At 38.2% G+C, this 27,118-nt stretch overlaps 1 protein-coding gene across 3 annotated transcripts in view; it reads right to left on the bottom strand.

Annotated features, from left to right (window-relative positions):
- Positions 1-14,307: 14,307 nt before the first annotated feature.
- The window catches only part of LOC136862786 (uncharacterized), a 156,299-nt gene continuing 143,488 nt past the window's right edge, over positions 14,308-27,118 (bottom strand). For 2 of the 3 annotated variants that reach the window (XM_067139042.2, XM_067139043.2), the window contains exon 5: positions 14,308-14,605. In XM_067139042.2, coding sequence (XP_066995143.2) covers positions 14,429-14,605 — 177 coding nt within the window. In that variant the 3' untranslated portion in view covers positions 14,308-14,428. The remainder of the gene's footprint in view (positions 14,606-27,118) is intronic. The other variant, XM_067139044.2, reaches the window with a different exon arrangement.

Here is a 27,118-nt window from a genome sequence, read left to right as displayed (position 1 = left end):
CCTTGAAATTCTGAGTAGTGGACCTAAACATAATTGGCCCGCCACCTCCACACATGATAGTTTAATTACCATTTTAGTAGAAACAGAAATGGCAGTCAACAAATTACCCTTAGATAAACAGGAAGAGAGAAAATATGTTATAAAGAAACTTTTTTTTTTGCTATTGGCTTTACCTCGCACCAACATAGATAGGTCTTATGGCGATGATGGAACAAGAAAGGGCTAGGAGTGGGAAGGAACCGGCCGTGGCCTTAATTAAGATACAGCCCCAGCATTTGCCTGGTGTGAAAATGGGAAACCACGAAAAACCATCTTCAGGGCTGATGACAATGGGGTTCGAACCCACTATCTCCCGAATACTGGATACTGGCCGCACTTAAGCGACTGCAGCTATCGAGCTTGGTGTTATTTAAAAAAACTTTTATCTTATCATAAACAAGTATTTCATCACAACACAGACCGATCCATTAGTAAGAAAGTTAAAAACCTAAAAGAAAAATTAAAGGTTAATGGTCCATAACCCGTTAGAGGAGAGATCCTCACTTGGACTATGTGCAAGTAGGGTAGCATCCTGCTTCGTGAATTTACCGAGCTCAGAACATTTTAAGCAAGCCTCGGACCTATGGGAGTAATGGAGTCCCACTCCCATTTGACAGGCAAGGGACTCCTTGGAAACAACTTGGCGAATGAAATGGAATTCGATGGGGAGTTATCAATATTAATGGGGCTTATGGAAGAAAGAAGGTAGAACTGGCTGAGTCAGCAAAGAGGATTCATTTGGATGTGCTAGGAGTAAGTGATATTCGGGTAAGGGGAGAAAACGAGGAAGAGATAGGAGAATATAAAGTGTACTTGACGGGTGTTAGAAAGGGAAGGGCAGAGTCTGGGGTAGGGCTCTTTGTCAGGAATACCATTGCACGCAACATAGTTTCTGTTAGGCACATAAATGAGCAAATGATGTGGGTAGATTTGTCAGTTGGAGGAATTAGGACAAGAATTGTGTCCGTGTATTCACCATGTGAGGGTGCAGATGAGGATGAAGTTGACAAGTTTTATGAAGCATTGAGTGACATCGTGGTCAGGGTCAACAGCAAGGATAGAATAATGCTAATGGGCGATTTCAATGCGAGAGTTGGGAATAGAACTGAACGATACGAAAGGGTGATTGGTAAATGTGGGGAAGATATGGAACCTAATGGGACTGGGAAGCATTTGCTGGACTTCTGTGCTAGCTGTTACGAATACATTCTTAAAGAATAAGGCTATTCACCGCTACACATGGGAGGCTAGGGGTACCAGATCCATAATAGACTATATCTTAACAGACTTTGAATTCAGGAAATCTGTTAGGAATGTACGAGTTTTCCGGGGATTTTTCGATGATACAGACCACTATTTGATCTGTAGTGAACTAAGTATCTCTAGGCCTAGGGTGGAGAAAGTGAAATCTGTCTGCAAACGAATAAGGGTAGAAAATCTCCAGGACGAGGAAATTAGACACAAGTAGATGGATATGATTAGTGAGAAGTTTCGAACAGTAGACAGTAAGCAGGTTCAGGATATAGAAAGTGAATGGATGGCATACAGGGATGCCGTAGTAGAAACAGCAAGGGAATGCTTAGGAACAACTGTGTGTAAAGATGGGAAAAGGCGAACATCTTGGTGGAATGATGAAGTGAGAGCAGCCTGTAAACGTAAAAAGAAGGCTTATTAGAAATGGCTCCGAACAAGGGCCAAGGCAGACAGGGATTTATACGTAGATGAAAGAAACAGAGCGAAGCAAATAGTTGTTGAATCCAAAAAGAAGTCATGGGAAGATTTTGGTAATAAACTGGAAAGGCTAGGTCAAGCAGCAGGGAAACCTTTCTGGACAGTAATAAAGAATCTTAGGAAGGGAGGGAAAAAGGAAATGAACAGTATTTTGAGTAATTCAAGTGAACTCATAATAGATCCCACGGAATCACTGGAGAGGTGGAGGGAATATTTTGAACATCTTCTCAATGTAAAAGGAAATCATTCTGGTGGTGTTGCAAACAGCCAAGCTCATGGGGAGGAGGAAAATGATGTTGGTGAAATTATGCTTGAGGAAGTGGAAAGGATGGTAAATAAACTCCGTTGTCATAAGGCAGCAGGAATAGATGAAATTAGACCTGAATTGGTGAAGTATAGTGGGAAGGCAGGGATGAAATGGCTTCATAGAGTAGTAAAATTAGCATGGAGTGTTGGTAAGGTACCTTCAGATTGGACAAAAGCAGTAATTACACCTATCTAAGAGCAAGGGAACAGGAAGGATTGCAAAACTATCAAGGTATCTCATTGATTAGTATACCAGGCATAGTATTCACTGGCATCTTGGAAGGGAGGGTGCCAACTGTGGTTGATAGGAAGTTGGATGAAAACCAGTGTGGTTTCAGACCACAGAGAGGCTGTCAGGATCAGATTTTCAGTATGCGCCAGGTAATTGAAAAATGCTACGAGAGGAATAGGCAGTTGTGTTTATGTTTCGTAGATCTAGAGAAAGCATATGACAGGGTACAGAGGGAAAAGATGTTCACTATACTGGGGGACTATGGAATTAAAGGTAGATTATTAAAATCAATCGAAGGCATTTATGTTGACAATTGGGCTTCAGTGAGAATTGATGGTAGAATGAGTTCTTGGTTCAGGGTACTTACAGGGGTTAGACAAGGCTGTAATCTTTCACCTTTGCTGTTCGTAGTTTACATGGATCATCTGCTGAAAGGTATAAAATGGCAGGGAGGGATTCACCTAGGTGGAAATGTAGTAAGCAGTTTGGCCTATGCTGATGACTTGGTCTTAATGGCAGACTGTGCCGAAAGCCTGCAGTCTAATATCTTGGAACTTGAAAATAGGTGCAATGAGTATGGTATGAAAATTAGCCTCTCGAAGACTAAATTGATGTCAGTAGGTAAGAAATTCAACAGAATTGAATGTCGGATTGGTGATACAAAGCTAGAACAGGTCGATAATTTAAAGTATTTAGGTTGTGTGTTCTCCCAGGATGGTAATATGGTAAGTGAGGTTGAATCAAGGTGTAGTAAAGCTAATGCAGTGAGCTCACAGTTGCGATCAGTAGTATTCTGTAAGAAGGAAGTCAGCTCCCATACGAAACTATCTTTACATGGGTCTGTTTTCAGACCAACTTTGCTTTGCGGGAGCGAAAGCTGGGTGGACTCAGGATATCTTATTCATAAGTTAGAAGTAACAGACATGAAAGTAGCAAGAATGATTGCTGGTACAAACAGGTGGGAACGATGGCAGGAGGGTACTCGGAATGAGGAGATAAAGGCTAATTTAGGAATGAACTCGATGGATGAAGCTGTACGCATAAACTGGCTTCAGTGGTGGGGTCATGTGAGGCGAATGGAGGAGGATAGGTTACCTAGGAGAATAATGGACTCTGCTATGGAGGGTAAGAGAAATAGAGGGAGACCAAGACGACGATGGTTAGACTCGGTTTCTAACAATTTAAAGATAAGAGGTACAGAACTAAATGAGGCCACAACACTAGTTGCAAATCGAGGATTGTGGCAGCGTTTAGTACATTCACAGAGGCTTGCAGACTGAACGCTGAAAGGCATAACAGTCTATAATGATAATGTATGTATGACCTAATAGCAACTAAATCTGATAAAGGGAGTACAACAGAAATCATGGAAAAGAAAGATTATATTAATAAAACGCATTTGTTTTTTGTGGAAAACAAATTTGACGTAATCAAGAAGGATTTATTAAATAACCTGAAAAAAATTAAAATCAATAGTCTATAATAGTACTTTCCTTTTTAATGAATTTGCAAAGGAAAACTCATTGCCATGAACCCTAGGTTACCCGTAGCAAAATCGTTACCAAAAATTCATAAGGCTAACACCCCCATACGACCAATTATCAATTTTAGGGGTAGTGACGTACAAATTATCTCAATTTATTCAAGGTTTCCTTAAGTACACATTATCACTACCAAGCAAATACAATGATAAAGAACTCCATAGAACTTTGCAAAAGAATAAAACATGTAAAGGTACCAGAATACCACAAGATCCTTTCATTTGATGCTGTCAATATGTATGCCAATATCCCTGTTAAAACCACTATAAATTTGATACGGAATAATTTAACCAAATTCAGTAAATTAAGCATTGGTGATGAGTTTATAGGCCTATTAAAATTCTCTTTAAGTAATAATTATTTCATTTTTGAGAATAAAATCTACCACAGACAGGTTTACCTATGCGAGCACCATCCCCTAGTATTCTGGCGAACATATATATGGACCACTTAAACACACAAACATCACAGATCAGATCAAAGCTATAAAATACTGGACACGTTACGTCGACAATGTGCTAGCCATCATGGATTGCAGCGTTAACGAAGGAAAGGAAATTTTGGAACTACTCAACAGTTTAGATCAAAATATCAAATTCACTATGGAAATGGAGAACAATAACTCACTTCATTATTTAGACATAACACTACCACGTCATAAGAATAATCACCTGGCATTTAACATTTACCGGAAACCAACCTACACTGCTAACACCATTAAACAAAATTCTATACAGCCTGAAGCGCACAAGAAAGCTGCCTACAATAGAATGTTAGAAAAAGCTTTAAAGATCCCGCTCTCAAAGAAAAATTTGAAAAAAGAAATCAAGACCATCTGTGAAATAGTTTTGAACAACGGATTCAGCACAAAATTTATAAATAAGCTAATCGACAAACATACTAACAAGCCCACAACTACTTTAACGGAAGAGTCAAAAAAACAAAAAAAACAAGAAAAAGGGCCACATTCACATTTAGCAATAATAATATACACATAATGACCAATGTCTTAAAAAAAACAGAACCTAAAAATTACTTTCAAAACCAGCAACACTAATGAAAGAATATTATTTAACTCTCACACAGTAAATACTAGCAATAAATACACAAATTCTGGGATATATAAACTGGAATGTCAGGGATGTGTGTCAAACTGGACAAACTGGTAGGAACTTCCTCACAAGATATACAGAACATCACAACACTTTAAAATATAATCGTTTCTCTGCCATGAGTAACCACCACAAAGACTATAACCACAATTATACTACAATAGATCAAGATCTAAAAATTCTACAGCCGGGCTGAGTGGCTCAGAGTGTTGAGGCGCTGGCCTTCTGACCCGAACATGGCAGGTTCGATCCTGGCTCAGTCCGGTGGTATTTGAAGGTGCTCAAATACGTCAGCCTCATGTTGGTAGATTTACTGGCACGTAAAAGAACTCCTGTGGGACTAAATTCCGGCACATCGGCGTCTCCGAAGACCGAAAAAGTAGTCAGTGGAACATAAAGCAAATAACATTATTATTATTATTATTATTATTATTATTATTATTAAAATTCTACAACGTGAACAAAAAGGTCCACTACAAACTTTTTAGAGAATTTTTACATCAGTATGGATCAACATAAGAACCCAGCCCTCAACTTAAATGAGATAAATTTTAAAAAAGAACATAATATGGGAAACTTTCATTCCGATCAATTGTAGTAAAAAACAGGAACATAATAACTCACAATTATTACACTCGGTTTCAGTCACCGCCCCCATTATTCTGCATACTTCCATTCTCCCACAAGCCCCGCCCCATTTCCCCCCTCCACTTCCTTGTAGTAACATATCTTGTGTCTCTAATGCGGGAGCAAGTCCGTCGAGAGCTGGACTCCATAGTCAGAGAACATGGGTGATACAAGTGGGCCTTGTAACGTAAGTTAATTTTCGTTCATTCATAATTCGATTTGTATTATCCATTTTAGAGACTAAAATTCAGACGGTTCAACTTCAATAATGCATATGTATATCAGCCAATGTCGGAACACAACAACTAAGCCAACAGTATACATATACCATTTGAACCATGCCAGAGGACAAAAACAATGACACAGAAAGACCACCAGCTCAAGACTGTTTTAACGATCAACATTTTACAATTTTTTAACTTTCATCATGCTTTTTAAAAATCTTTTTAACTAACATTTCATTTTGTGTGTTTCCTATGTTTTTAATTCTTTATATATGTCTTACTGAGGATGACCCAATGCCAGGTCGAAACATGTCTATTCATGTGTGAAGTTTCATCTTAATTGGATGTAAAATATATTGTCTAGACTAGGAGGATTAAAACAGTTTTGTTACAATTTTGTAAGAAGTTCAACCGTCAATACGGATTTAACATGAGATTCATAGTATGTAATAATTATGTATCGTAATCAAATGTTCGAGTTTAATCTGCATGGGAGTACTCTAATCGACTGGCCAGTCGATACATTGTTCTTTGAATATTTCGGTGTGTTCCATTCAAGACGTTACAAGAACATTTCCAGAAGTTAGAGATTTCTAAGACTATCTGTCTAACAATATACATATCGAGCTGATGGCCGAGAGTTAGTCTTGCCTTGTGATGGTGAAGTGAATAATCAGTGTGAGGACTTGTTGATATCTGCACTAGTCAGAATTGATTGTAAATTGCTTCAGTGTGCTTTTTATTTGTTGAAATGAAATGGCACATGGCTTTGAGTGCCAGGAGTGTCCGAGGACATGTTCGGCTCGCAAGGTGCAGGTCTTTCGATTTGACTCCCGTAGGCGACCTGCGCATGACGATGAGGATGAAATGATGATGAAGACAACACATACACCCAGACTCTGTGCCAGAGAAATGAACCAATTATGGTTAAAATTCCCAACTCTGCCGGGAATCAAACCCAGGACCCCTGTGACCAAAGGCCAGCATGCTAACTATTTAGCCATAGAGCCAGACTTTTATTTGTTAATAGTGTTGCAGTGTTGTTTATATGTGTATAATTGTGTAGTTGTTAAGCGAACTGTGTGGGAGTTGTGTGTTGTTAAAGAATAGACTCAGTGACATTAAAGTGGTTTTCTGATCAAGAAGTAAACGTATCTTATGTGATTATTTATTTACTTCAAGTAAGATTGCACTGAGAATGATAAATTGGTGACCCTGACAGGACCCTTGAAGACTCAGAAATAAAAACTGACAAGATGACCGTGTCTATTTTATGCTAAGCGCTGGCATCCCGAGGCTTGCTGATGGCAGGAAGCAAAGCGGACTTGAAAGAGAGGCTGCGCCAGAATATGTTGAACAACAAGAAGGATCCAGACAGTTTTCACTTATAACACACAATGGGAAAAAAGAAGCCAACGACCAGTTAAGAGCTATGTTTGAACAATTAACATCCGTGATTCAGACCCAGTCCAGAAAAATTGAGACCCAATCTCAAGAGATAAAGGAGCAAATCAATTCTTTAGACAAGAATTTCAAAGAAAATATCTAAAAAATTAATGATAAAATAAGCAGCTTAGAATTAGACATGGATAAAATAGTAAACAATATACACACTTTGGAAAATTAAGTTGAGGAAAAGTTTGGTGAAATTGAGCGAGAATCTATAAATTTTAAAACTGAGGTAGACAAGAAATTTACGAAGCTTGAATCAAAGGTTAATACTAAAATTTTAACCCTCGAGAAGAAAATGTACGTAAGTAGTAACCAAGTTGGCATGGGTAAGGATCTCCCTTATTATTACATTAAAATGTTATTTGTTTTACGTCCCACTAACTACTCTTTTACGGTTTTCGGAGACGCCGAGGTGCCAGAATTTAGTCCCACAGGAGTTCTTTTACGTGTCAGTAAATCTACCGACACGAGGCTGACGTATTTGAGCACCTTCAAATACCACCGGACTGAGCCAGGATCGAACCTGCCAAGTTGGGGTCAGAAGGCCAGCGCCTTAACCATCTGAGCCACTCAGCCAGGCGATCTCCCCTTTAGGATACCTGCTGATACTAGAGTGATTAAGAACAGCCTACCAGAATTTCATGGTAGGCTCAAGGAGTGTCCTAAGACATTTCTAAGAACATCGGAGTCCCTAATTTGTACAACAAATATATCTACAGAAATCTACTTACAGATTGTCAGTCAACAACTAAGGGGCCATTGGGGGCTTGGTGGCAGAATGTTAAAGTCAGTTCTGAGGCTAACAAATGCTTACCTCTGTCTAATGCCTCAATTAACTTGAACTCAGGTGGTATTTCAACATCCACAGATTTCTTACTTTGCAGCCATGAAACACATAATTCACAATTTTCTTGTCGTATTTCGTGCCTGAGTACATATCCTGCAATGTAATTTAAAATTAGAAGTACTTCTTCAGGTATACACTGTACTGAAAATTCTGATTTCAAAACTGAACTGAATGGTGTTATATCCCCAGAGGTCTGTGTGCCTACTCACAGACAATGGCAGTCAGTTCATCTTGACACAGTGGTTACAAGCTTTGTCAGATTGGGGAACTGAACATTGGACTACGCCCATCTACCATCCGCAGGCGAATTCCACCAAACGAAGAAACCAGGAGCTAAAGAAAATGTTTTGGATCCACTTAGTCGACAGAGAACATACCAAGTGGGACCAACACCTATATGACCGGGCAAGTTGGCCGTGCGCATAGAGGTGCGCGGCTGTGAGCTTGCATCTGGGAGATAGTAGGTTCGAATCCCACTATCGGCAGCCCTGAAAATGGTTTTCCGTGGTTTCCCATTTTCACACCAGGCAAATGCTGGGGCTGTATCTTAATTAAGGCCACGGCCGCTTCCTTCCAACTCCTAGGCCTTTCCTATCCCATCGTCGCCATAAGACCTATCTGTGTCGGCGCGACGTAAAGCCCCTAGCAAAAAAAAAAACAAAAAACAAAACACCTATATGAGTCTCTTCTGGCCATCAGACAGCAGTTAACAGTCATAGGTTTCCTCACCTGCAAAACTTATCCTTGGACGTCCCAACATGAGAATTGGTGACTGGAACATCATCCATGGGCAGAGAGAGGAACAGGAGGATCCTGTTGCATGGCATGCGAGGAACCAACAGCAGATTCAACAGATGCACTGCCAAGCTAAAGCGTGAGAGGGAAGCCCAGTACAACGATGCGCTGGAGAAAAGGGACTTCAAACCTGGAATGTTAGTTCTTTGTTGAAACCATCTCCTCAGCAACAAGCTTCAGAAGTTCCACGCTGGGATGGCACCAAAGTGGCTCTGGCCTTTCACGGTGGATAAGAAGTTGGTGAATGGTATCTCCTGAAGACCACACTGCTGATGAAGGTTCATACGTCAGAATTGAAAGCGTTACCTCGACCCCTAGGCTTGTATTATAGTTGAAAGCAAGTACAAATTTACTCATCTGCTGACCTGCTAAGCCTAACACATCTGAGGATTTTGTTTTGGGGTTTACTCCCTTAGCCTTTGAAGATCCCTCTTCTCCACAAGGCAGTGGTTTCCTCTTCTAATTTTCCCCAGAGAGGATGGGTTGCCCCATCCACCATCTTCGCCATTCCGAAGGTCTCCTTCTCTGCCTAAGATGCTGTTAAGGTCTTCACCCTTAACACTGGACATGGGTTCCATGTTATACCCCGTGAGACTGGGTTCCTGCCTGAACTTAGCTCTCCTTCACACCGGCCTACTGATGTGGAGGATACCGACACCCGCAACGTGGATGCGCCAGACAAGAATTACTCAAGTGAAGGATAGGGAAGATGACCCTATTTCCCTTGAGCCAGGTGATTGGTTGTGTATGATGCCACAACCAAGGGATAAAAGGAGACTGGACATTTGGAATGAAAATCTGAAGGAGTTTGGAATGGTAATTAGTAAAAAGAAAACTGTAGTCATGCACTGTGGAAAGGAGAGAAAGAGAAGCCAAGTGAACATAGATGGAGAACGGTTAGAGAATGTAGAACAGTGTTTACATATCTGGGTAGCATTATTAATGGAAGTAATGAAATCAACCCTGAAATTAATAACAGACTAAGTAAAGGTACAATATTTTCTCATCAAGTCAGAGAGCTTTTATGGGATGACCAACTACCCAAGAGAACGAAATGAACATTATATAAACAGTATTTCATATCAATTGTAACATACGGACTAGAAATGCTGGTAACTAATAAGAGACAAGATAGTAAGATCCAAGCAGTAGAAATGACATTTTTAAGAACATCGGTTAAAAAGACAAGAAGAGATAGAATTCAAGATATTAAAATCAGAGAAGAGCTGCATATAGAACCGTTAGTACAGAAGATACAGAAAGCAAGACTGAGATGGTTCAGACGTGTAAAAAGAACGGTAAAGGAATGGGTAGCAAGAAGGGAATTGGAAAGAGAAGTTAAGGGAAAGAGACCAGTTGGAACACTGAGAAGAAGGTGGATAGATCAGATTTAGAAGGAAATTAGAGAAGATGGATTGGATGTGACGGAAGTAATGGAGCAGGAAAAGTGAAAGCACAGAAAGGAGTGGAGGAGGCTTGTAAACCACACCAGGGCAACTGGAGTGGGATATTGATGATGATGATGACCTCTACCCCTACAAGTAGATGGAGTGACCGAAGAGGAAGACCAACAGTCGATACTCTGCGGGGGTTCAGGAGAATGCAAACTTCATGGAAGTTCAACAGACACTGATGCTTCCTTTGGAGAATAAGAGAGGCAAAGACTTAGATATAACGACACCTAAATATAATTTAAGACCTAGAATAAGGAATGTACAAGATAGATATTGAAGGTTTTAGGGAGATAACTGTCATATGTACACTATCTTACACCTAACCTAACCCTTTTCAAACCTTCAATTGTTATGTTTAATAAATTTTAATTATCTTTCATTAAATGCTAAGTATGTCTAACATATGATTTCCCTGTAAATATGTATTGTAAATTCGTATAACCTCAAAATCTGTTGAAAACTTTGTAATATTCATATACTGGGTATGTTCCACTATCATTCTCATACATATGGAGGTTTCTGGGGCTTACCATGTTGTTTTATTATCCAGATACGTGTGGAAGCTTTAGGGATTAGGTAGACTTCTTCATTATGGGTTTTTATATTGTAGACGAATGTTTGCGTTTGAACTACATGGGAGTACTACAATCGACTGGTTAGTCGATAATTGTTCTTTGAATGTTCGAGTGTGTTCCATTCAAGACATTGCAAGAACATTTCCAGAAGTTAGAGATTTCTAGACTATCTAACGATCTATATATTGAGCTGACGGCCGAGAGGTAGTCTTACCTTGTGATGGTGAAGTGAATAATCAGTGTGAGGACTTATTGATATCTGCACTAGTCAGAATGGACTGTAGATTGCTTCATTGTACGTTTTCTTGTTAATAGTGTTGCAGTTTTGTTTATAATTGTGTAGTTGTTAAGCAAACTGAGTGGGAGTTGATATTTATTAACTCCAAGTACGATCATATTGAGAACGATTTAAGTCAGAAGTTACAGTGCTTATTACGTCAAGAGAAATTTCATTGTTGAAATCTATTCCTTAATATTTGATTCATTTGTTGTTTGTTTTTATTGATGGGATTATTGATCCTTGAAATGTAGTGACATTTCCTTCAGTTAATTTTCCTTCCTTCGGGATTACACATTTACTTTTAAGAGGATGAACATTTAAACCAATTTCAGCAAAGCTACGTTCTGCTAAATTTAACTAGGTAGTAGCATCACTTTTGCTTTTACTGATTATTACTAGGTCATCGCTGAAAACAAATGCGGGTAAAGGTGGTAGAGTATCAGATGAAATATAGCCGTAATGTTGGCATATGCCATGGTCAGTGAGATTTTGTATAACAGTACTGATTGCTAAACAGGAATGGTGAGATAGGAGACCCTTGTGCTATGCCACATTTAATTTCAGTGAGTTTTGATTTCTTATGATCAGCTTTCACTTGAACTGTGTTCTTTGTTAGAAATGCTTTAATAAGTCTACATAATTTTGGAGGAATTCCAGATTGATGGAGAGCTTGCTTGATATGCTCATGCCCCCTGCTACATACACTGTGGAACTGGAGTGGACACATTACATTATTTGTCAATAAAACAGCAGAATGAACAAAAAAATATGCTTGTGTTTGTTGACTTTGAATATCTTCCCTTTCTTCAATGATAAGAGTTAAAATTTAAATGATTTTATACAATATAAAATTAATTAAATTCTATGAAATTATGTCTTCAGTGTAGACTGCAAGTCTATGCACATGTACGTAGTTATGTTATGATCTGGACTTACATACTGGAGAGTCAATGTACAGTCGCTCCAAAAAAGAATGAGTGCACTCTTGACATCAAGATATCCCCTAGGAATTTTATTAGGAATGACTGTGTTTACTTTTTAATTTGTTTAATGCCCGTGGGTGTAAAGATGTCTCCATGAGAAGCAAAACTAGTCATATGAAGAACACTGTCATTCTTTTTTGGAGCAACTGTACATTGCTTTAAATATCGAGATTAATTTTTCTTGGACAATAGATAATCTGCAACTTTCTGTAGTCAAACTTTTCTGAAACAATTTTGTAGACAAATGACCTTAAAAGGTGTGGAAAGGAAAGCGATAGAGAGGATGTTGTAAATGGTCTGATTGTACGAAGGGTGGTGTCAACCTCGCACACAATATCATCAGTGATCACAGATGGCCAACCAGAACGTGGGTCGTCATGAACATTCTCCTGACCTTCCTTGAATAGCCTTACCCACTTACGGACTCTTCCATCACTCACAGTATTGACACCGTACACTTTACAGATATGCCGATGAATCTCTGACATTGGCACATTTCTTGCTGTCAAGAACGGGATAACTGACGTATCTCACATGTGGGGGGCTGCTCAATCGTCTTAAAGAGTTACATTGCACACCGTGAAGCAAAAATACAGTAAAAACATAGTAACAAGCATTTGTTTGTCCCCACGGGAGTCCAGGAATCAGTAATAGCCTATAATGGAGAGGATTTTGTGAAATGGACAGATAACATTCCAGGCACTTATTTTTATTATTTTTATATTTTCAGAAGATTATAGCACATCTGCCCAACCACCTTACCTATTTTTATAACTAACGCTACTGTGGAGAGCTCTTCTCTATTAGGTGCCCAAGCTGTAGCTAAAGTGAGTAACTAGGAGTATTAATTCCCTGTGTATTATTGATATTATTATTATTATTATTATTATTATTATTATTATTATTATTATTATTATTATTATTATTATTATTACAACTTCCCCCATGCGGAGGCTGCCACAAGGACAAAGTATGTCGACTACACAGTATTTTGACTTCTAAGTTACTGTTGACTTTGCTAGTGGGCCAGGTAGAAAAATCACCACAATGCTCAGGAATAAATTTGCAATACGGTTCTTCAGATGTTATATAGATGATTACGGAGTATGGTCACTGAACCTCGAATTGCGGCGATAGCGATGTCGTGAAGTCGTGTCCGGCTGAGACCGAGAGAATCCCATAGCTGTACAATAAATTTAGGGATTGTGCCTCGAGCTCCGATCATGAGTCCATGGATGGAAATATTGTCTAGGTTACATAGGTTACATACCTAATGAATTGAAGGTTGATGCTTTGTGGTATTTATTCTCTTAAATTCATTCTCTTGAAGAGGGTATTATAACTTAAACTGAACTCTTAGCTGTAATTCTTATCCTTTATAGTTCTGTTACATACTTAATACTTCCAGAATTGAAAGTTGACACTTTTGTAGCATCCATTCTCATAGATACCTTCTCTTGAAGAGGCATGAGGTCATTTGTTCTAGAAGCACTTCTTCCTGTCGTAGACAGGTTTGCAGCTAGTTTAAAATATACTGCTTTTTTTTTCATTTTTCAGTACCCTTCTGGGACAAACTTTCAAAAACTTTCTCTTAGTGAATACTGTACCATAAGTTAGCCCTATTTTTAACAAAAAAAAGATACTGAGCAAGCTGACTCTGCAGCACAGGCTGATAGCTTGCATTCAGGAGATGATGGATTCAAACCCTGCAAACAGCTTCTTCTGAGAAATATACCCACCAAAACTTTTGTTGTCCAGAGTCATCATCTACAATTTTCATTGTCCCTAAAAGAAGCTGGTATACACCAGTTACCTACTGGAAAAAGTTTTATTGCACATATTAACAAGCTGCTCAAAACCCTATTAAATCAAGATATTTAAACTAATGACAATTCAATATGGTAGTAATCACCTGTAATATTTCAGTAATATAAGGACATGTTAGAAACAGGCAGATACAAGAACAGGGAGGAATACACATTTGGCAGATACATTATGTTTGGAAGAAATACTATCAATCCAATTTGCATCTCAGTTTCTATCTTGATTTAATTTAGGCATGAAATAATACTTCATTATTTATTCAAGTAGTCAAGAAAACATTCAAGAGGAAAATTTTTAATTTGTTGTGATATGTACAAGTATAAATCATATGTACGTGAATAAACAATATCTTTGCTCCTATGTAAATGTCACACTGTTCATTTATTAAATGAGCAACAACAAAAAATTAAAATATGGTAGTGACATCCTTCTTCTTTTTCTTCCTGTATGTGAGCATCTTCCTGAGATGGTATAACAACATTTCTTTATCATCACTCACTGCTATCATTACCCAGCCTACGATAGCTAGAAGTCCTCGGAAGACGCTCACTTTCTGCCAGCTTATGAACTCATCACGACTTATCTAGAAGAAAAATTTTAAAATGTCATAGCAAGCAAAATTTGAATGAATATTTAATTTTACAACACAATATATATGTCAACACAATTGGATAATGAAAAATGAATGATAAAGCAACCAATTACCATATTTCTCCTAATCCAAGACAAAGTTTTTTTCTCAGAATCTCATGTGAAAAATCAAGGGTCATCTTACATACCCGACCTAACAGTAATGAACACCACTGGCAGCTACCATGGTAACCATGCTGCTTCTTGCCACAACCCCCCCCACGCGCACACACACTAAACTCGTTGACAATCAATGTCCGCCTTTTTATTATACATCGCTAGCTGCGACAACCGGTTATTCAGTACCTCAGTGTAACGTCACTAGATCTCGGGATATAGTGAAGAGAATGACATTCTACTAGACTCTACAAAAACGTTTCTCAAATCTGCCGAATGGCATCAAAACATGCGAGCCTTCGATTTCTTAGAAAGGCCACAGCTACGAAGTGGCCGAGTTATAACACGTTTACTGTACCTGAAGCTTAGTAAAAGGAAATTTTATGGACAGGAGTAGTAAATCTTATGGAAATAGTAAATCTTATGACCCTGACAGGAAAGGCAGAGGAAGTAGTAGATTTCATGGAGAAGGTGGAAATGATGGGGCTCAGTGAAGTGAAATGGAAAGGTAACGGAAGGAAGAAATTGAGGAAAGGTACACATTATACTGGAGTGGTGGCCAAGAGGCAATAAACGGAGTGGGACTAATCATTTCGAAGCAATTGGAGGAGTATATTGAAGTGGTAGAATGTGTGTGAGTGACAGAATAATGAAGATTAGACTAAAGATGAAGAATGAAGTGATGGACTTCATACAAGTGTATGCACCACAAACAGGAAACAGCAAATAAGATATTGAAGGATTCTTGGAGAAAGTAGAAAGAGAGATTTCAGGTGTGGAAGTGATTATTATGGGAGATCTGAATGCACAGTTTGGAAACTAGAGACAAGGAAAGGAAGAAGTCATTGGTCCATATGGATATGGGGAAAAGAATCGTGAAGGAGAGGAACTAGTGGACTTCTGTAAAAGGAATGGACTTATAGTTGGGAATACATGGTTTTGAAAGAAAAACAGCAGGAAAATTACGAGATATGGGTAGGGTGACAGAAGAACAAAATCAGTAATTGACTACTTTTTGGTGGAAAGGACAAATTGCAGGAAGTTGATGGATGTGACAGCTTTACCAGAACAAGTATTTGATGGGGACCATAGAGTTGTGGTGGCAAAATTACGGTTGGGAAAAATGGAAAAACTAAGACATAAGAGAAAGCAAAATAAAAGTATGGAAATTGCTATTTGCTTTACGTCTCACCGACACAGATAGGTCTTATGGCAACGATGGGACAGGAAAGGGCTAGGAGTGGGAAGGAAGCGGCCGTGGCCTTAATTAAGGTACAGCCCCAGCACCTGGCCTTGGCTGGTACTCTGCAGCGAGCGATCACTTGCACGCTGTCACCCATGATGCCTCGCGCTCGGCGCTCGTTTTAAATCCACACAGACGGGTGTTAGCGCCTTCTCCACAAGAAATACATGAACGGCGAATGCTGACAGGGCATTCCCACTTCATCTCTCCACTCAAATAAAACTTGATTTAATCCTTGAATCGGACTTCCTCATACAACATGGAGGAATCATTGATTATCCTGCTAGCCTGATTAAATTTTTTATGTCGAATCTGTAGAGTTACAGTTGGTTGCCTGTAATGAAGTGAAGCATCCGGTGGACAGTGAATATTGTTGGAATCGTAAAATGTAGGTTGTGCCCTTGATAGGCCTGGACATTTGTTGAAAATGTAAATTTTATAAAGCGAAAATGCTCTGGGTGTTAAGGTAAACATTGAAGGATGCCTTGGAAGGCTGCAATGGTGGAATGTTCGGAGAACAGTCTCCTAGATAACTGTGTGGAGCAAAAGGTGCTCTTGAAACACTGTAAAAGAAATTGGGATGTTCGTCTCGTTGACTGTTCTTTGAAAGAAATGGAAAATGTATGAGTAGGGAGCGTCAAGCTCAAGGTTGTTAATCAATTGTTTAATTCATTGTTATTCAATTTTCTAAAATTGTTATCCAATCTTATGATCTTTTGTACCTGAATTTTGTAAAGTCTTAGTTTTGAAAAAAAAAAAAAAAAAAAAAAAAAAAAGAGAGAGAGACTTTAGAAAGAAATATACCCATAATTTTAAAGTTTTAAATCAATCTTCTGATTGCCCTTTCATGACCCATTCATGCCCGCACCTTCTTTCACCTCTGTGATCCACAAAAACATGGTAACAAGTGGTAGCAGAGCATGGTTGAATGGGTCTAGATAAAGCCCCTTTTGATGGCTACTAAGAAATCAACATCGAACTCTAAACATTTTCTTGGTTGCTGGAAATCTTCAAAATTTGTTGGTTTTTCTATCAACACGTCTGGTCCTCGCTAAGTCCTTGCACCCGGGTACTTGCGCAAAGAGGAATTGATTTATGAACTTCTGATTAGGAAGGTCCAACCTGGAGGCACGGTTGTGGCAGATATTGCCACACTAAAGGAATCTTCAGAACTTACTATTTGTATCCCGGTATTTGGGGAGAAGGACATTGATGAGGCTCTGTCCACTATCACGGATAATATCACCGAGCTAGCTTCTGTAGTTAGTTGTTTTGAAGTAAATGATCCTTCGAGTAATCAACTTAAAAGAGTTCAGGCTAGGCTATTTCATTTTTAGAATAGGGCTAGAAAATTGAAGGATGATCATATTAAGGAAGCGAGTAATCTATTGGAACACCTGTCTGAAATGTTGAATAGAGTTAGTCAATTGTTGTCTGGGGCTGCTACTCCTAAAAGCGACCAGGTTCCTATGGTAAACTTGTCTACGGAAGAAGAACCTAGTAGGGTGATTGAGAGTAAGAAATCGGCGGCTATTCAACAAACATCTGCCCCATCGAAACAAGTGTCTGATCATCTAAGGCAACTTCCACCCTTCTTTTTGAGTAACGCAGTGTTTGAACCATCCCAACTTCCAATACTGTCACCTATTATGTCGCCCGGCTTCAGCAGCTTGCCCCACCCATTAGCCATGTTGCTTAATGGCATTTCCAATTTCTCAGTAAATTCTACTAACGAGGTGATTTCATTCCTTAGATTTTTAGTCGAATTTCAAGACCATGCTTTAGTCTTGGGTTTGTCTCATTCTCAAACTCTCGAAATTATTTACCCATAATCCGTATGCGTCCTCTCGGACAAAATAGTAAAAGCAATACCGGTAGCTGATAGATCTTCAATAGAAGATTTCCATGCCCATCTTCTGGCTAAATTCATTCTGGCTAGAGCTATGTCATCTTTAATCCAGAAGTACTATTTTAGAGTACGGTACAGAGGTTGGACGAGAACCTTGCCGACTTTATTCAAGATATAAAGTTTTATACCAGGGTATTTACCCTTCATTTTTCAGAAGACCAAATTGTGCAGACGATTGTAGAAGGAATCTCTCCGCCCTATAGGTCATACCTATGTTTTGCATCTCGGCCTAAAACCTTCTCGGAATTACAGGCAACGGCAGTGTCGGCCGAAGGAGTAAGGTACACTGACACCTTATGAGAGGCCAAGGAGATCCCTCCGTCATCTAACACTTCTCGGCCACCACCTCGCCGAACATTTCCTACACGCAAGTGTAATGCGTGCGGATCACCATAACATCTTCGAAATTAATGCCCCTTGTTAAAATCTAGTGGAACTAGGAACAGAGCTGGCCCATCCCAAGGTTGTTTTAAGTGCAGGCCGTTTTTCCATCTTCCTAAGAATTGCACTTCAAGTAACAGCACACCATCTTGTTCAACTTCTGGTGCTGCCTCCACTAACCCAGAAGACAGGAAGTGACTAGCGTCCTTGGCTGAGTCACAATGTTCATCTTCCCAAGGCTCAGTCCCCCTTAGATCAGGGAACAAATCCTTCAAGGAAGAGACTTCCTCTAGTTCAGTATTTGATGAAGGTCCTAGGGAATGCCTCAGAATTGCGGCAGAGACCCCAGGATTCGTGCCATTTCTGAAAATTGAAGTAAATAATGAACCCGTCATGGCTCTATTAGACTCAGAAAGAGCGAGTTCCATTATTTCCGAAGAGTGGTATTTGAAATTAAAAGCTTGTTGTAAATTTCCAGACTATTGTTTCTCTTCTATTAAATGTGTTTCAGCAAACTCGTCACCCTTGGAAATTTTAGGCTTCCTTTTTGCTAAAGTTCGCATTTCAAAATTTACCTGGAAAGTTAACTAGTGTCAAAAATTTCATTTTTAGGTTCCGTATTGATTTGAGATTTACATTCATATTTCTTAGGTATGGGGATCCACCTATTCAATACAAGAAATAGTGGTAATTATAAAGTCATCACATATTCATTTTATTCGGGACCGGTTTTGGCAATAGGGTATGCCATCATCAGCCTAGGAAGTAAGACAAAGACATTGGACATAGAGTACATTACATTTCTTAAAATTATTAACAATACTTTTTTTAAAATATACATGCTTGAACTGAATTACTTTACACATGTACAAGGATTTTTATCATTAAAATTGAATATAGAAATGTGTACACCAAAATATTTGTAGAGATAAAATTACAAAAATGGAATGTGAAAAAAGCTCATTCCATTCTTGTAATTTTAACTGTACAAATATTTTGGTGTACACCTTTCTATGTTCAATTTTTATGATAAAACCCCTTGTCCGTATATAAAGTAATTCAGTTCAAGCACGTATATTTAAAAAAAGTATTGTTAATAATTTTAAGAATTGTAATGTACTCTATGTCCAATGTTTTTGTCTTACTTCCTAGGCTGAAGATGGCATACCCTATTGCTGAAACGGGTCCCAAATAAAATGAATATGTGATGACTTCATAATTATCACCTTTTCTTGTATTGAATAGGTGGATCCCCATATCTAACAATTTTGAATGCAAAGTTAAGTTATTTGTAGCTAAACAATTGTCTTGCCCCATAATATTGAGGGTGGATTTTATGTCCCATTCAGGTCTTGTGCTTCACATTCAGAGCAAGTCGTGCAGCTTCAAGTTTGCTAGTAACATTAATATTCCTTTGTTGAAATGTAATTCTGTGTCATTTGCATCTATTTCGCCCACCCAGAGTGAGATGTCGTTAGATCTTAGGCATCTACCTGAGGACCAGGCTGAAAGAATTAGAAGGTTGTGTCAGTCTTTTCCTAATGTGTTTTCAGAAACCCTTGGCATCAATGACGTTATTGAGTACTAGCAATTTCCTGCGGCTTCGCTCGCGTGGATTTCGTAACTTGATCAAAGTAATCATTCCTCGGCATTGCATTAAGACATTATCTGAAAATTCTTAAAGTAGAAAAAGTTACCCAAAAATTGAGTTTCATTTACCCCAGAAATTCTCTGTATACCATGTTTGAGGTATTACCTTTTAGGGCTAAGACAACCATGCGATATAGAACTGTACATGTGAGAAACAATCTTCTCTCAATTTCTTTATTTTTAAAGGAGATTCCAAATACCTATTCCCAGATCTGTAACATCTTCAGTTTTTGAGATATACATAAGTATCCCCATAAAAAGAATTCAACCCCTTGATCAGTCCTTCCCCCACCCCCATCTAAGTGTATTTTCTGAAAACAAGAATACATGTTTCTTTATTTTTTTTAAAAAAGATTCCAAATACCAATTTTCATATCTGTAACATCTTCAGTTTTTAAGATATAAATATCCACATAAAAAATAATTCAACTATTTTTCACTTCTTTACACCCCCCCTGTTAGGTGCATTCTCAGAAAACAAAAAGGTACATGTTCCTGTATTTTTAAAGGACCTTCCAAATACCACATTTACTGTCTCTAACATGTTAAGTTTTTGACATATAATGTAGATATACCGGTATTCATTTTAAAAATTCACCCGCTTTTCCAATTCTTTTCAGCCCCTTAACTGGATTTTCTGAAAACAAAAGAATACATGTATCCTTATTTTCAAAGGAGACTCCAAATACCAATTTTCACATCTGCAACATGTTAAGTTTTTGAGATATACTGTAGATATGCTAATTCTAATATTTCACCCACTTTTTCAGTTCCCCTTAATTGGATTTTCCACCAAATTATCTTTATGTTTCTTTACTTTTACAGGAAATTCCAAATACCAGTGTTTGTGTTAAGTGTCTGAGATAATTTTCAGATAGGGTATTTTTTTAAAAATTCACCCCATTTGTCACTCCTGTTCACCCCCTATTCACTGGATTATCCAAAAACACAAAAATACGTGTTTCTTTATTTTCAAAGCAGATTCCAAATACAAATTTTCATATCTGTAACATCTTCAGTTTTTGAGATATATGTCTCCCCATAAATGATGTTCAACACATTTTCCCCCTTTTTTTACCCCCCTTCAATGGGACTTTCTGAAAACGAAAAAATAAGTATTTCTTTATTTTTAAAGGAGATTCCAAATATCAATTTTTACGTCTGTAAACTTTTAAGTTTTTGAAATATAGATATCCTCATTTTAACAATTCATCCCACTTTTAAACTCTTTAGTGAAGGAATATCCAAAGATCCTCCCTTAGTGAGTACTTACAACCTAATATAAATGTATCCCTAAAATTTCACCTCTTTATGTCCAGTAGTTTTGGGTCGGTCGGTCAGTCAGTCAGGACATGTTATTTTATATGTATAGACTAACAATTACCTGCAGCTACGCTCGCGTGGATTTCGTAATTTGATCAAAGTAATCATTCTTTGGCAATGTACTAAGACATTATCTAAAAATTCTTAAAGTATAAAATCTCATCCAAATATTGAGTTCATTTACCCCAGAAATTCTTTGTAAACCATGTCTGTGGTATTACCTTTTGGGCCTAAGATGACCATGCGACATAGAAATGTACAAGTGAGAAACAGTCTTCTCTTAAGTAAAAAAAAAATACATGTTTCTTTATATTTAAAGGAGATTCCAAATACCTATTCCCACATCTGTAACATCTTCAGTTCTTGAGAAATACATAAGTATCCCCATAAAAAAGAATTCAACCCCTGGATCAGTCCTTCCCCCAACCCCATTTAAGTGTATTTTCCTTAAAAAAAAACATTTATTTTTAAAGGAGATTCCAAATACCAATTTTTACGTCTGTAATATCTTCAGTTTTTAAGATATAAGTATTCTCAAAAAAATAATTCAACTATTTTTCACTTCTTTTCACTCCCTGTTAAGTGCCTTCTCCGAAAACAAAAAGGTTCTTGTTATTTAAAGAGTTTCCAAATACCAATTTTCTTGTCTCTGACATGTTAATTTGTTGACATACAATGTAGATATACCGGTACTCATTTTAAAATTTCACCAACTTTTCCAATTCTTTTCAGCCCCTAACTGGATTTTCAGAAAACAACGAAATATGAGTTTCATTATTTTAAAAGGAGATTCCAAATAACAGTTTTCATGTCTGTACGTCTGTAACACCATCAGTTTTTGAAATAAATGTATGCACATAAAAATGATTCAACTTCTTCTACTTCTTCACTTCTTTCCACCCCTCTCTCGCCTAATGGACTTTCCGAAAACAAATAATACGCGTTTCTTTATTTTGAAAGGAAATTCAAAATACCAACTTTCACGTCTGTAACAGCTTAAACTTTTAAGATAAAGTAACCACATAAACATATTTCAACTCCTTATTTACTTATTTTCAACCCCACACCCCTAACGTCAATTTTCCGAAAAGAAAAAAAAACAAATGCGTGTTTCTTTATTTTTAAAGGAGATTCCAAATATTAATTTTCACGTCTGTAATATCTTCAGCTTTTGAGATATAAGTATCTTCATAAAAGTAATTCAACTACTTTTTCACCCCCCTCCTACCCGTTAAGTTGATTCCCCCTCCCCAAAACTGTGTGTTCCTTTATTTTTAATGGAGATTCCAAATACCCATTTTCATGTCTTCCAACATCTTTAGTTTTTGAGATATAAGTATCCTCATACAAAGAATTAAATTAATTTTACAATTCAATCACCCCCCCCCCCCTTAAGTGGATTTTCCAAAGATAAATTAACACGTGTTTCTTTACTTTGAAAGAAGATTCCAAATACAAATGTTCATGCCTCTAACATCTTCAGTTTTTGAGATATAAGTAACCTCATAGAAAGAATTCAAATCCTTTTTCAGCCCAGCCCGTTAAGTTGATTTTCCCCAACTCTCCAAAATATGCGTGTTTCTTTATTTTTAAAGGAGATTCCAAATACTAATTTTCACGTGTGTAACATCTTTAGTTTTGGAGATATAAGTATCTTCATACAAAGAATTCAATTAATTTTTCAATTAATTCTCCCCCATTAAGTGGGTTTTCCAAATACAAAAGATTACGTGTTTCTTTACTTTGAAAGAAAATTCCAAATACAAATTTTCATGTCTGTAACATCTTCAGTTTTTGAGAATATAAGTATCCTCATGAAAGGAATTCAACTCCTTTTTCACTCCACCCCCGCCCGTTAAGTTGGTTTCACCCCACCCAAAAAAATGGGCGTTTCTTTATTTTTCAAGAAGATTCCAAATACGAGTTTTCACGTTTGTAACATCTTTAGATTTTTTGGTACATATATATTCATACAAATAATTCAATCAATTTTTCAATTCCCCCCTGCCCCCCAAGGGTTTGCCGGAAAACAGAAGAATACTTGTTTCCTCATTTTTAAAGGAGATTCTAAATACCAAAATTCACATCTGCAACATGTTAAGTTTATGAGATACACTGCAGAAAGACTAATTTTAAAAATTCACTCCCCTTTTTCAGGTCCACTTAGGTGGATTTTCTGAAGGATAAAAAAAAAAAATTTATGGTTGTTTACTTTTACAGGAAATTCCAAATACAGTTTTCAACTCTGTAATATGTTACATGTCTGAGACAATTTACAGACATGCTATTTTTAAATATTCAGCCCGTTTGTCACTCCTCTTCACCCCCTATTTATCGGATTATCCAAAAACACAAAAATATGCATTTCTTTCTTTTCAAACGAGATTCCAAATACCAATTTTCATGTGTGTAACATGTTCAGTTTTTGAGATATGTCTCATCATAAAAGGTGTTCAATCCATTTTCCCCCATTTTTCACCCCCCTTAATGGAATTTTCTGAAAACAAAAAAAAATACCAATTTCTTTATTTTTAAAGGTGATTCAAAATGCCAATTTTTAAGTCTGTAAATTTTTAAAATTTTGAGATATAGATATCATCATTTTTAAAATTCATCCCCCTTTTCAGCCCCTTAGCGCTGGAATATCCAAAAATCCTCCCTTAGTGAGCACCTACACCCTAATATAAATGTATCCCCAAAATTTCATTTCTTTATGTCCAGTAGTTTCAGCTCGGTGATGATGGATCGGTCGGTCGGTCGGTCAGTCAGTCAGTCAGTCAGGATGGACGGACATGTTATTTTATATATATATAGATAAGACTGAGCTAACCGATTCTATCTCAGTTCGGTTTCCTCCTTATAGGCTGTCCCCACATAAAATGAAGCCTCTTAAGGAAATCACTGAGCAGATGTTAAAGGATGGTATTATTCGACCTTCCAAGTCGGCGTATTCATCGCCCATTTTTCTTGTACTGAAACCCCAAGGTGGTTTCAGGCCTGTGATTGATTATAGGGCCTTGAACCGTAAGGTTGTGTTACAATCCGTGCCCCTTCCTGATCTTCACTCTTGTTTTTCATGGTTCTGCAAGGCTAAGTTCTTTACCATCTTAGATCTTAACCAGGCTTATAATCAAATACCTCTGGCAGAAGAATCCAAGGATATAACGGCTTTTGCCATGGATTGGAATCTGTATGAATAAAACCGCGTGCCTTTCAGGCTCCCCATGGGTGCAGCTGTCCTTACTAGACTGCTGGATAGGATCTTCTCTGACATCAAATAGGAATATCTGTATCATCACCTCGATGATGTCATTGTGTTGTCGGAAACCTTTGAAGAGCACTTAGATCACCTGAAGGAAGTCCTCAATCGGCTTCGTAAGGCGGAGCTGACTGTCAAATTATCTAAGGTAGCTTTTGTTGAGCCTTCTATGTCGTTCTTAGGGCATATTGTGTCGCCCCATGGTGTTTCTATTGACAATTCCAGAATGAAGGCTATTCGCGATTTCAAGCCTCCCAAGGGCATTGAGGGAATTGCTAGATTCATAGGCATGGCGAATTTATTCCTAACTTTGCTAATAGGGCAGCGCCCCTGAACTTACTTTGCAGGAAATGTGTCAAATTTGAATTGGGGCCGTCGCAGCAAGCCGCTTTTGAAGACTTTAAATTAGATTTTTGTAATGCCCCTTGTATTAGCTATGCCAGATTTCTCTAAGAAATTCATTGGCCAAACTGATGCCTCTTCATCTGCTGTTGCTGCTGTCCTTCTTCAGGAAACTGAACTCGAAAGGCGGCCCATCGCCTATGCATCTAGGACTTTATCGGCTCAAGAAGCCAAGTTTCCGATGTATGAATTAGAGGGTTTGGCAGTCTTATTTGCCCTGGAAAAGTTCTGCCTTTACCTGCAACATGTCAAATATGAATTAGAGACAAGACAACCAAGCTGTAAGTTGGGATTTAGCTACGCCTCGTCGTACAGGACGTATCGCCCGCTTGGTTATCAGGATCTCAGCATTCCTATTTGATGTACAACACATTAGGGGATCAGAAAATGCAGTTGCTGATGGACTCAGCCACATGTTTTCTAATGAGGTCGAGACCAGTGAACAGGAATATGCCCATACCTTCTAGTATTAATGCTATTTTGACGGATGCCCCTATGCTATTTTGTGACATTGAGAAATATCAATGAGAAGATCCAGTGGTGGCTCTGATAATTGAAACACTTTCTTCTGGGGAACATGTTGTCCCTTATGTGTTGAGAAATGGAGTTTTGTGTTGCTCTTCGAGGCATGATCAGAAGATGAAAGTTGTGATTCCAACCGTTCTTGTGCCCATGATCTTCAAATACTATCATGAGACCCCATTAGGGGGACGTTGTTGTTGCTATTTTGCTTTACGTCGCACCGACACAGATAGATCTTATGGCGACAATGGGACGCGAAAGGCTTAGGAATGGGAAGGAAGCGGCCGTGGCCTTAATTAAGGTACAGCCCCAGCTAGGGGGGCATTTAGGCATCTTCAAAACAAGGGGAAAATACCAGAGAGATGTTTATTTGGAAGAGTATAGACGGCGAAATCAAAGAAATAGTTAAAGCTTGTAAATCTTGCCTGCTTAGTAAGCTCACCTTGCCTAATAAGCTAGGTCTATTGTCATCGCATCAGGCATCTCGCCCCATCGAGTGTTTATACATAGACTACGTCACACCCTTCCCCCAATCAAAGGGGAATGGGAATAAATTCATTCTTGCATGTGTAGATGGCTTCACTAGATTTTCATGGTTGTTTCTGACTAAGCTGTCTACCGCTCAATCTAACATTTCTTGTCTTAATACTATCTTTGCTTCTTTTGGTCCCTGTCAATATATACTGATAATCCAAAGGCTTTCACATCTAATTCCAAAAACTCTGTTTTGATCTGTCCGTATCCTGTGTAACAACTTCCGCTTATTACCCTCAACCATCTTTGGCTGAGCTGGTCAATCATAATCTTCGATCTGTGTTGATTGCTTTTCATCATGAAGATCATTCCAGGAGGGATACTTCTCTACATTGGTTATTTTTGCTTTATATTTGGCTGTTCATGAGTCCCACAAGTTTACTCCTGCCTCTCTCATGTTTAAATTTGTTCCCAACACGCCGCTGTCTAATCTTTGGTCACTCAATGATATATTACCTGAGACAATAGTTCCTGATAATATCAGACACCTGTGGAAGAAGGCTAGAAGTAACCTTAAAGCTTCTCATGAAAAGATTAGAGAGAGATATGATCGTGGACTGAGGCCCACCAATTTAAAGTTTGGAAATTAATTTATGGTTAAGAATTTCATACCTGCAGGCAAGCTTGCCCCCCAGATTTCATGGGCCATGTATTATTTTGGACTTCTTAACTCCTGTCACTATTTTTGTCAGCAAACCAGCCACTGAGAGGATATTTAGAGTCCATATTTTGCAGATCAAACCGGTATAATCTTTTGTTTTTCACTACAGGCCACTAAGTCATGGCAGTAAGAAAAGGTTATGTTTCTTTTTTAAAACAGTCTTGAATCTAAAAATGAATTTGGTAAAGTATAATTTGAAATATGGAGGCCTTTGGCCCCACTGATGGATTAAGTGTTTCACCTCTTATCATTCCCCTCTAATAAGGCTTACGTTCCATTACCCGGCTACTATTACCTTATCCCCCGCCTCCAAATCACACACTCATTCCTCATTTGCCGCCTGCCTCATGTGAACCCGCAGCTGAGCAAAATACACAACTCTCACTGTCTTCAAAAACAATTTCTGTCGCCAAGTAAATGACTGTTTCAGTACCCTTCCTCTCATCTGCGGCCATGTCTCAGCAT

This window comes from Anabrus simplex, chromosome 2, assembly GCF_040414725.1.
Source record: "Anabrus simplex isolate iqAnaSimp1 chromosome 2, ASM4041472v1, whole genome shotgun sequence".
Taxonomy (NCBI): Eukaryota; Metazoa; Arthropoda; class Insecta; order Orthoptera; family Tettigoniidae; genus Anabrus; species Anabrus simplex.
The sequence above is the reverse complement of the archived record's forward strand: the minus strand, read 5'-3'. Positions and strand labels throughout refer to the sequence as shown.